We start from the raw sequence: 12,228 nt of genomic DNA, 5'->3' as shown, positions 1-12,228 counted from the left end.
TCAGGTTTCAAAGACCATACCTCTGTAGAATGTGCCAGTGAACACTTTGGTAGAAGAGCCATTTTCCTGGCTTTCCCTGTCCCCTTTTCTCTCCCCCCTCCCACAGGACACTCATGGACTTACACACTGATACAGTGTGGTTCCTGACAGGCTTCCAGCCCACAAGTCTTTGAAGTATACAAAGACAGAAAGCCAGGGCATTGCTTCTGTTTCACTGCTGAAACGTGCCACTCAAAGGAGGCTCCTAAGTTTCTTTTCTAGACATGAGTAGAGACACATGATTTCTTGGCTTGAGCTTGTTTGCACATACCTCATGCTCACGCATACACCAACAGAGACATAATTGAGGCTCAGAAGCCTCAGTTATGTGGCAAAAGCTGGTGCCAGGTGGGGAGAGAGCTTCCTTAGCCCTCCTGGTCATCTTGCTTAGAGGGGGCCCAAGTTGACAGAACATCCAGTGACAGATTTTTCTGTTCTTGTTTAGATTTGAGTAGGCGGTAGCCCAGCAAATTCATAGTATGGCCACAGAGTTCTTGAATTTGAGAAACTTTTTCATGAGGCAAGGACCAGCGCCAGGCCTCGGAGACTTTACGGGCATTCCTGGTGTTTGTGGCAAAGGCATGGTCCCCCATGCCCTTGCCCTGTGTGATATTGTGCACCCAGTTCTGGAGATGGGGTAAAAATTTCAACCCTGTGAATTCATACAGTTGCGCCGTCTGACGCACAGGGTCCCGGACCAGGTCCTCATAGCGCATGAGGAGGTAGCGCTGCCGCAGGGCTTTGGGCAGGGACTGCACAGCCTTGTAGATCTCCAGCTGACTGTGGCAGATAACCTGCATCACTTCGTAAGGTTGATCCTTGTTGCTTTTCTTCCACTCTGGCCCCATCACAATGTTGCTGTCGATTGAGAGTTCTAGTGTAGTGTGTTCCCGGGACTTGAATACTGCCCGGGGGTCACGCACCAGGTGCACGATGTGCAGATTCAGAGAGGGGTCTCTCAGCAGCGGGTAGAGCACCTGCAGGTTGAAGAAGCGTACCTCCTTGAGTACCACGTGGCTGTAAGAGCGGCAGGCCTTTTCCACCACCTCGAAGGGCTCCTTGCTGCACATCAACTTGCACTGGGGCTGGGATATAATCTCATTGCGCAGGAAGACATTGCAGGCAGGCGGGGAACACAGGGCCCTGCTGGTTTCCCACATAAAGAGGCTGGACTGCAGTCGGGGTCCAGGAGTCATGTAGGCATCAAAGACACTCATGTCGCACAGGAAGACTGCTCGTATCAGATCCCGCACTGCCATATGCAGTCTGGAGGCACTGCTCTGACTAAAGGTCATCCACACATGCCATGCAGGTTCCATCAGGTAGAAGACATCTGGGTGCTGTCCAAAAAGCTGCCCCACAAAAGAAGAGCCTGAGCGCCATGAAGATAGAACTAATACATGCATGGGCTTGGGCTTGGGCTCCTCTTCAGGGGGCGGGGGTTTGAAGTAGTGGGGGTACAGGAGAATAAAGAAAGCAATGATGGCCATCTGGGAAACCAGGAATAGCAGCAGCTTCATCCTTTTGAACAGTGACATCTTGCTGAGTCAGAAGACCTTGAAGGAACAATCAGAGGGCTGTTAGGCTGCTTTTTTTAGTAAATAATTTTCACCTCTTTCCTCTAGAAAGTCCCCTTCTTTTTACATCCCGCCAAAGCACATGATAGAGTTCTGGAAGTTTCTTGCCACCAGTTACTCAGATCCTTCTCTGAGTCAATTCCTATCCTATACAGTTAGTCAATAAATCCTATAGTGTCCTAGGGATTAAGTCTCAGTGCTATCACCACTATGGCCTGAGTTTGATCCCTGGCCAGGGAGCTGACCCACATGTGGTGCTGCAGACTTCTCCTGTCTGGCCTGCTGCTCCCCTCAGCAGTGTATTTCAGTACATCTGCCTGTTCTGCTCCCCATTCTGTCTCTGGTGAATCCTCTCATCACATCTGTACTTCTGGCCCATACCCCAGTTCTTTATGCATAAATAAATCTTAAAAAAAAATTCTTATCACAAGAAAAAATTTTTGTAACTACCTATGGTAATGGATGTTAACTAGACTTATACATAGAACATGGTTATATTGTACACCTGAACCTAATATAATGTATCAATTATAACAACATGTTTTTATTTATTTTTAATTTTTTTTAAGTCACAGAGCAGGCCACATAATGTAGGATGCTGCTCAAGAGCAAGATCCTGGCCTTTTTATTGATGGAATAACCATACAACATTAATTGTAAGGGAAAGTAGAAAAAGAGAAGGGGAAATAGAAAAAGGAAAAGGGGTAGGGTGGTGTAGTTGTCATCTATTGTATTAGGGATTCTGAGTCTGTTCTCTGGATACTTCTCACCTGTGTGATGACTCAGTATTGTAATTGAGATCCAGTCCTAAGTCCCCAGTCAGGGTTTTCAACTTATCAACAAGGTGTTCCACTGATCAGCTTCTAGGGTCCCTTGTTCTACATATGTCAATGGCCTCCTAGGCATTCCCAGTCATACCTTGTGATTTATAAGCTGGGAGTAAATTTATGCATCCCTCACCAGCCCCCAGGGCATTCCTGGTCATACCTCTTGCTGCACACCTTGATGAGGGTGGTAGAGCTTTCTCTTGATTTATTTGAAAGGCGCTTTGTAAGACTTGGCTCCTCTGACTGACTGACCAGTTTCTGAAGGGCAATTCTGACCTTGTCTAGGAATGCAAAATTTCAGGTAACAATGATGGTGACCAAATAGGCCCCTTAGCAGACCCATAGGACCCCATAAACACCTCAGAATTTTACCAGCTGCTGAATCAGTACCATCTTTCCTGTTAACAGCTAGTATGAACTAGTGTTTTATCATCACCATACAGTGCAAAGTCTACTTCCAACACCCGTCCATCTGTCCATTTCTACTTTACCCCACCTAGCAATTAGGTTTTATTGTTTTATGTTGTCCTTTCAGTTGCTGTAAAAACTATACAAGATTCAAATGGAAGTAGCCTTAATTTTTCCTTTATAACACACACACACACACACACACACACACACACAAACAGTAAGTTATTCACACTGTCAGCATTTGGCTTTTTTTGTTTTTGGTGGTACAGAAATGCCTCGTTTTTCTCTTTTATGACTATATAGAATTCTATTTCTGGACATATCACAAGTTAGCCAGTTCCTTCATTGATGGTTTGAGTTGTTTCCAGACTTTTGCCATTTCAAAGGTTCAGTAATCAACTTTATGTTCATATATGATGACACCAGAAGAATCAGAGTATGGTTATGTGTACCTTTGCTGTCTGTGGTCCAGAAAGTCTTCATTCACTGTGGCAGCAAGCCACTATGTCCACAAGTCCGGATTCTAGGGAATGGATTTTGAGGGATTGGACAGCTACAGATGTGACTTGGAGTTTATAGCTTGCTTCCTGAAGGGGTAGAGTGTTGCTGGCTCATGAGCTTACCTTGGAAGTCCCCCACAGCTTCTCGGAAGTGTATGTAACTCATCAAACCTTGGATGGCAGTGGCAGTGCCCCTTCTCCTTCATTCGTTACAACAACATATTTCCTCCCGATATGCCGGGAGGATCCAGGCAGGGTCATCTCTCCTCTGTAGCCAAAATGTGCTTTACCATGTCAGGGAATTTCAGTGCCTGATAATCCCTCTTTTTAAAACTGGAATAGCAAATACATGTTCCTAGGTCTTTTAAATTTTAACCCAAGAGGAAAGAATGAGAAATTATCCATTACTGTTAATGGTGCAAGAAAGCCCCCCACCTCCCAAAAGCTGAAGAGGTGACTTTAGCAGATTTTTCTCCCAAAGGCAGTATGTGCTTGAGAAAAGTCTTGGAACAAAGGTAGAAGACAAAGGAACATAAGAAAGGAAAATAAAGGACAGAACTTGACTCCTTGCAATTACGGCTAATAAGGAAACTGTGATCACATTTTATAAACAGGACCTACAGTCAACTCAGGAAAAAGCTAAGAGTTTCCTAGGGATTAGGAATGTAAACCTTTCAAAGTCACACCCTCCTCCACTCCCATCTCCACCCCCCAACCCTCCTGGCTCTGAGCCCTCCTTGACTGCCAGTATCTCCTGGCTTCAGCCCGTTCTCTCTCTGAGCTGAAGCCAGAGCTTCTCACTCTGTCCCCAGCTGTTGTCAGGCTTTGGTTGTGCCCTGTGCTAAAGAATTCCCATAGAAACCCTTGGACCACTTTCTTTGATCATTATCCCTGGCCAGAAAGTAAGTGTGTTTTCATAAAGTGAGCCCGACTTCTTTTCATGGAGGTCAGGACACAGCCTGGCTTCTAGGCAACATGGGCTGATCAGAAGAGCCAGGGATGTCGAGAAAAACTTGTCTCATCAGAGACTGTTATGAGCGTAGAGGCAGGTACTGAGACGGGGAGAAGCACAGTGATGTCCCTCTGTGAAGACAAAGTAGGCATCATGTGGCAGTCTCTGTAACAGGGTGGTCCCTGAAAAGGGGAGGTTCCAGGTTCCCTGCCCCACCCAGAAGGAGGGTAGAACTGAGCAGAGAAAAAGGAGAGAAAAGAAGGAATCAGGGGAGAAGAAAAGAAGGAACCTGGATGGAGAACAAGGAGACCTGAGGAAGCCACATGGAGCAGCAAGCATGTGAGGAAGAAACCGGGCTTGTTTCCTGACCCTGTAACAGTTAAGGCAGATGTGAGTGAATACCTGTGGGGAGGTGACTATGGCAGTGCTTATATTGATTTTGATTTTGCTCTTTTCCTCCCAGATTTTCCTCTGACCATGTCTGACCCTTTTCCATGGGTCCTGGCCAGAAGGTGCTTTAGTCTAGTGGCAGCTTTCAGGCCTTGCTCTGGGCCAACCCCTTTTGGGTTGACTTTTGCCCACGAGGGGATGGGTAACTTCAGGTGTTTGATTTAGAAATTATATTCTTTGCGGTCCCTATTATATACTCACTGTATTAAAGTCCCTTTCCATTAAAGTTTTTTATGTTTTGTCTTGATGAGGCGGATGGCAGAACCCACTTAGAGCAGGCAGGTTTGGGGCTTCAGGGGTGCCCCCCTCTCCCTGTCCTGTAACATCTTCTCATCTAGCCACTAGCTCTCTCCAGCGGTCTGGCACGAGCTGCCTCTGTAGTCCTTGGAGGTGGCAAGCATTTGTGAGAAGTCTGTGACGGGACTCCATCCCAGTCGCTAGTATGCCTTCCTGAGCTTCCTTTTCTGGCTATTCAGTGTGCAACTGAATAGCCCTCTGGGTGAGTGAATCCCTCAGCTCCCTCTTGCTGGGATCTGGAAGTGTTTCTCAGCATTCTCCATTGTCCACTCCTGCCCCAAAAGATCCTCTTAAAGTGCAGACTTATCACTCTTCTGCTCAGAGATGCTTCACTAACTTTCGGACAGTATTAAATAGAAAGCTGCAGGTTTTATGTCCAGAGCTGTCGGGATCTGATCTCTGATATGTTGTTCCTGTTTTCCATTTGGGCTCCTGAAGCTCAGTATTCACTTTCAGTTCTGTCCCAACTTGCCCTGAGCCATTTATTTGTGAGGACCACTCTCCCCAGGATGTGGCCTGTCAGCTTTCTCCCTGACAGCTGTCTCTTTTCTTCCCAAGATCTAGCTGTTCCCCAAACTTTCCATTCACATCCAGCTCTCACTGTGTGAAATGTCTCTCCCATGGATCTGCCATAAGTTAAAGTTTCTTTTATTTTCTTTACAGATACCACAATGTACAAATGATTAGACTCACTGAGCATTTGTTGAATAAGCTAGTTGAGGGTGAGCAGGGACATGACCCTGGCTAGGAAGCAGGTAACACTGAGACCCATTTTTAAATAACATGGGTGTCTTGTCAGTATCAGTTACTAACATTTAGGTCTTCTAGGGAGCATTGAACCACAATGATTACAGTCTCAATCGCCTGGAACAAGATATTAATTAAAGGGTTATGTCATGTGGCACAGTTAACCTCACTCTAAAGGGCAAGTCCCTACATCAAGCAAGTATTAGTTAAAACCAGGGGGGAAACCATCAGCATGTTTTTAAATAGTCTTAAAAAGAAATAAAAAATCCCTTTATAGGGCAATAGATTGCTCAGACTACTTCCCTGGCTCTAGCCAGGTCAGTTAGAAAAAGAAGGGGAAAAGAGAAAGGAAAAAACTGCTCAGCACATGCCATCCTCACACCCAGAAGACAGCCCTCATTAAAGGGGCTGAGAGCATCAGGGTCTTGAAAACATCAGAGGGTGGGAATGAGGGAGCAGCTCCACTGGCCGTGGGCCCATGAGGTGCCAGGACAGTCAGGTGCATTCAGCAGGCAGCCGGATTGCAGTGCGCTGAATTATAGATGACCCCGAAGTGATATCGGGTGACCTTTTAGGAATGAATTCTTGAGAATCAAAATTACATCAGTTTAAAAGCATTGGACTCCAGCCACTGGCACATTCCTCACTTACATTCCCCAGGGAGAGTCTGCCCCCGAAACCTGGAGTTAGAGATGACAGAAGACATTTCACAAACAGAGCTGGTTTGGGGAAAAGCAACATCCACACCAGTAGTTGTTGACCTAAGAAAGCTGTGGAGGAAAAACACCAGGCAAAGGAAGCCCACATAATATGAAACTGTGTAGACGGAAAGTGCCAGGAGGACAGGACCAAGGTCCTGGCTGCTGCTGGGTTGCTAGTGCCAGCAACAGTGTCTGGCACACGGCAGGTACTCAAGAAACAGCCACCTAATGAATGCCAGAATGAACAAGCATTGTAGAGCACTTTATACTGTTTGAGGTGCCTTCATTGATTCCAGTAAGGAAGACAGGACAACGTATTTTTATGTTGCACATATACATATTTCAGTTCCAGTGAGACATTCCAAATTCATGTAAGATCATGCAACAGAGAGATCTCTTCTAGGTTGCCTAGTTAACTGGCTTCATAGCTGGCATCTTCTTATTTTACACATGAGTGGTTCTCTGTAAGCTTGAAAGCCACAGTCAGAAGAATCCAATTAGACATTTAAAGGTCAGTGATGATCACACCTGTTTCTTCAGAATACGTAAACTGAATCTTCATTTATTCACACAGTGGTGAAATAAGCTTCTTGATCTTTTGGGGCCTAGGTCTGAGTGTTTTCAGTGATCATGCTACATGTTCACCTGAGCTCTGGAAAGCCTAACCACCCACCTCCCTGTCTCCGCAGCAACACACACATATCCCTAGCACGGGGGCAGAGGAGCAGCTGCAGGAAGTAGACAGTTAAACTCTGAAGCTAGGAACTGAATAAATCAATGCATCTGCAGGACTAGTTTTAAAATATACTTCGGAATAGCCAGTGCCTTTCAGGTGCTTTATCATTTAGGGATGGAACTGGGTAGGGGTGGCAGAGTTCTTAGCAGGCAATTTCTGCTTTGGGAGCAGGGGGAAGATTCTACCAGATATTCAGATTGGGAGAGGGGCACCTTTTGCCATCAAAACTCTCAGTTTAACTGCCTGAAATATATCATAAACTACCCCGTGGTCCTGGATTAACAGCCTACTTGAGAAAACAAACTTCTTACCTTGCTCAGGGCTGGACTTTGGCTCCCCACAGCTTTAGAGAGACTCCGCTGGCCAGCTGAGCAGTTTTCCCTGACTCCTTAACTGCCTTCTCATCTTTCTCCTCCTACTTCTACTCCTATTTTGCATAATAATCCCTACTCTAAGCAAATTCCCTTAAGCAAAAAAGAAAAAACAAAAAACCCAAAAAAACCCAACCTGCTTCCTAGATTCCTAGACAGGGTCCGGAAAAGCGCTTGTTCTTGGGGATCGTTGCCTCCCAAAAACAGAGGACTTGGGGTTGGGACATTCAGCTCAAGCTGGGCAGGCTGAAGCACCGGAGGGAGTATAATAGGGTGGTCCCTAGGAAAAGGGGAAGTTCCAGTTTCTCTGCCCTACCCAGAAGGAGGGTGGAGCTGAGCAGAGAAAAAGGAGATAGAAGAGGAGAAACAAGCAGGATGGAGAGCCTGGAGACTTGAGGAAGCATGTGATTTAAGAAACCGGGCTTGTTTCCTGACCCTGGACTGGTTAAGGCAGATGTGGGTGAGATACCTGTGGGGAGGTGACTGTGGCAGTGTTTATATTGATTTTGATTTTGCTCTTTTGCTCCCAGATTTGTCTGGCCATTTCTGACCCTTTTCCATGGGTCCCGGCCAGAAGGTGCTTTAGTCTAGTGGCAGCTTTCAGGCCTTGCTTTGGGCCAACCCCTTTTGGGTTGACTTTTGCCCACGAGGGGATGGGTAACTTCAGGTGTTTGATTTAGAAGTTCCGTATTGTATATTTACTGTATTAAAGTCCCTTTTCAGTAAAGTTTTATATGTTTTGTCTTGTTGCGGCAGATGGCAGAACCCACTTAGAACAGGCAGGTTTTGGGGGCTTTAAGGGTGTCTCTCTCCCCCTGTCCTGGAACAGATTTGCTGCCCTATAACAGGAGCAGAGTTGTCTCTCCACACTCCCCCACAAAGGGCCAGGAACCCAGTAGACTCTTTGAAGACAGCCCGGGGGGCCAGGTGGGAAAAGAAAACACTCCAGGAGAACCAGGAGACTGAACTGATGGGGAAATTGCAGGACAGTTACCACCCAAAAAGCCCACGCATATCTCAAACCTGATTCTTAGACCTTATTTCTATGGTAAAAAGAAGTTTGAGAGCTATTTCTGGACTATGCCTGCCTGCTCACATCCACTGGGTTTAGGGAACTAACATTCTTTTTACCTTTTTACCAACCTTTTTACCCTTCTTGTAGGAACTGATTACTGCATCTCTGGAATAGAGGACAAAAAATTCTCCCTTCAAGAAAAGAAAAATAATTATTAAAGATCATAGCTGTGCGTCCTTGAGCAAATCATTTCACCATTCTGAGCTACTTTATATAATTGTCTTTTTAAAAATTTTTTTGAAATTTATGTATACAAGAACTGGGGTACAGACCAGAGGTGCAGTGAGGGTGTGTGTGAGAGGATTGGCCAGAGACAGTGGGAAGTAGAACTGGCAGGCACTCAAATGCTCTGCTGAGGGGAGCAGCAAGGGGCCCAGAGAAGTCTTGGCACCACAAGAATCACCTCTGGGGCCAGCAGCTGAACTCCTGCTGCTTTGGCTGCAGGTAGCCTTGTAGTGCTGCAGTTTAACCCCTTGGCCACCAGGGAGGCCCTCCACAATCATTTTGATTATAAAAGAATAGATGAGAAAACTGGGCAGCACTTACACAAATAAATGTAAATTGTGGTGAAGTATAAAAATCACCAACTCTGGAGTCAGAAATCTGGGGAAATCATTCCATTTCTCTGATTCCTGTATTACTTCATAGAATTCTTGTGAATGTTAAGATTGGATTAAATGCATATAACAATATTGGGACAACACCGAGTCAAAAAGTGGTAGTCGTCAAATCATAATAATATTGTTATAGGGCAGGGAGAGGGGCACCACTGAACCCCCAAACCTGCCTGCTCTAAGTAGGTTCTGCCATCCACCACATCAAACAAGGCATAAGAGCTTTAGGAACTTTAGGAACATAAGAGGAAAGGAACTTTAATACAATGAGTGTATAATATGGAAAAGACAAAGAATATAATTTCTAAGTCAATACCTGAAGTTACCCATTCCCTCATGGGCAAAAGTCAACCCAGATGTTTTGTCCCAACTTCTGTGACGGGCTGCAAGAAAGGAATGCTGGAGGCAGAAAGGCTGAGTGAAAGATAAAGGCAGAAGGAAAGACAGACACCGTGAGTCTGTTCACCAAAAGGAAGAAGAAGAAGTGCTATTTTATTTCAGAGCTGAACTTATATACACATTAAAGTTATGTCGAGTGCCCATTGGCCTGCCACAGTCAGACAGAGAGAGAGGCAGGAGGAGTCGCCGGAAGAGTGTCCGAAAAGAAAAGATACAATAAGCAGGACGGACTAAGCCCATGCCATATCTGGCAGGGAAAGATGGCCAGGCCCAGTTGGAGCCAAGGACGGTCTCCTTCTCAGCCTATCAGCCAGGGCCCAGAATTTCAGAGTTAGCCAAACTGTTGTCCTTCACTGAGCAAGCAGAGTTTATTGCTCCCGGACAGCAGCTGAGACGGAGCCGCTAGAGTGGCTCTGCTACTGCCCACTCAATAAGGGGGAAGGGTCTCTTATATAGGTTCTAAACTCAGATTCCCAAGGGGTGACTCATCGCTGTGTCCTTGATGTGAGGCCCAGTTCATTATTACCTTCAGCTAGTCCCATCCAGGATCTCACGGTCAGTTTATTACCATTTTATCAAGCTTGGATGCAAGGCTCTATTCTTTACTGCTCTAATTCAGACCTTGTCAGTAAATCTTTGGCCACTCCCAACACAAGACTTACTGATGAGGACTGGGTAAGGGTGGTAATAATTGGGCCTTGCATCCAAGGGTGATAAATTAATTGGGCCTTGAATCTGGGATGGGCTAGCTGAAGGTGGTAACTAACTGGGCCTCACTTCAAGGACACAGGATAAGTTACCCCTTTGAATAAGAGACCCTTCCCCCTTATTGGGTTGGCAGTAGCTGCGGACCCCACCCTAGGGGCTCCATCTCAGCTGCTACCCAGGAGCAATATACTCTGCTTGCTCAGCCTATCTGCCTCCCTGTCTTTCTTGCTGCCGGTCACAGAAGTCAGGACAAAACAGCTCCTACAGGTCTCCTCTGGCTCTCCATCTGCTTCCTTCCCAGATTCCTTCTCTTCTCTGCTTTTTCTCTCCTCAGCTCCACCCTCCTTCTGGGTAGGGCAGGGAACCTGGAACTTCCCCTTTTCCTAGGGACCATCCTATTACAATACCTCTTTCTTATGCAGCTCGTGATTAATTTTCCAGACCTTGAAAGAAAAGCAGCAGATAGGGAGCTATGAGTTCTTGGATAATTTAGAAGTTTTGTTACAAGACAACCCTGTTATGTGCTATGGGATTTGTAAATCCCAGTGTCTTGATGGCTTTGGTCTGGAGTGGGGGTCCACAAAACCTGTGGAGTTCCTTCAGGGCATTCTTCCCCCCTAACAATTCCCTCCTTTTACTTTTGCCACCATTTCTGTGGTAATGAAGGTCAAAAGTGTGGGTGCTGGGGTACTGCCTTAGATGTTAATATTTCAGGGTTCCAGTTTGGAAGAAAAAAATAACTGCAGGCAGTCTCTCCAGGTATTGTTCAGCATGGCAAACAAAAGTCCTCCATTTCTGGAAAATAGTTTGTCAATGCATGCCAAAAAGAAATAGCCAAAACAAAACAGCAAATATATAAAAATCACAGGAAGAAAAAAACTTTTGTTTTCATTTTTAAAAATTTATCTTAAAAGATGTATTTACTATTTATGCATTCAGAACTGGGGTACAGGCCAGAGGTGCAGGGGCGGTGAGAGGATTCACCAGAGACAGAGGGGGGAGCAGAACAGGCTGATTGACAAAGTACACTGCTGAGGGGAGCAGTGGGCTGGTCAGAAGAGGTCTACTGTGCTGTGTGGATCACCGTGGGGGCTGGAAATCGAACTCAAACTCACACTGAAGCTGCTGCAGCAAGCTGAGTCCTTACCCATTGTGCCACCAGGGAGGGCCCAAGAAAAAAGATTTTTAAAAATAGTTTTACTCATCTAAAAACAAGTTCTCTCAACCTTGATCCCAACTTTATCTAACAGTACAGTAAAAAGTTGTAAACTAAACCTTTTAAAAAACAATCTTTCCTATTCTTGCATAAAAGCACAGGGCTGAATAATCAAACAGCAATTTTAGTTGGCTTTTTGGAATACTCCATATAGCACCAGAATGAACTCTTTACATCTGATCTAGATGTCAAGAACAAAGTTGACCTCACCAGAGTACACCTGGGTTTCTCTCTTCTTGAGGTTACCAGGACCTTTTCTTCTTCCAGTTGTCCAGTCCTGCCAATGGAGGCAAGCTTTCTCACCTTCTTTGGAGGTCTCTGGAACTGTATATACAAAATAGTAGGTTCTCCTCTTCTTGGTTTTGGTCAAATTCAACTTCCTGGTAGAATTCCAATCAAAGCCACATAATGAAACACGTTTCCATTCCAATTATCTATGTTAGGCAGACAAAATTCCCTATCAAAGTTATGCAAAAATAGACTTTGAAATGAGTAGTAAAGAATCACTACTGCTACTTTTTTTTAAAGATTTATTTATTTATTCATACAGAACTGGGGTACAGGCCAGAGATGCGGAGGGTGAGAGGATTCACCAGACAGAGAGTGGG

At 45.4% G+C, this 12,228-nt stretch overlaps 1 protein-coding gene across 1 annotated transcript; it reads right to left on the bottom strand.

Moving 5' to 3' along the window:
* Positions 1-397: 397 nt before the first annotated feature.
* CHST4 (carbohydrate (N-acetylglucosamine 6-O) sulfotransferase 4) lies at positions 398-7,590 on the bottom strand. The gene is made up of 2 exons (XM_004690201.2): positions 7,549-7,590; positions 398-1,595 (listed from the first exon to the last, which is right to left on the bottom strand). The coding sequence occupies exon 2, from the start codon at positions 1,575-1,577 to the stop codon at positions 405-407; it is 1,173 nt and encodes a 390-aa protein (XP_004690258.1). The 5' UTR covers positions 1,578-1,595; positions 7,549-7,590; the 3' UTR covers positions 398-404.
* Between the last annotated feature and the right edge of the window lie 4,638 nt (positions 7,591-12,228).

Source organism: Condylura cristata, unplaced genomic scaffold, assembly GCF_000260355.1.
Source record: "Condylura cristata isolate star-nosed mole 26May11 unplaced genomic scaffold, ConCri1.0 scaffold00028, whole genome shotgun sequence".
In the NCBI taxonomy this organism is placed as follows: domain Eukaryota; kingdom Metazoa; phylum Chordata; class Mammalia; order Eulipotyphla; family Talpidae; genus Condylura; species Condylura cristata.
The sequence above is the reverse complement of the archived record's forward strand: the minus strand, read 5'-3'. Positions and strand labels throughout refer to the sequence as shown.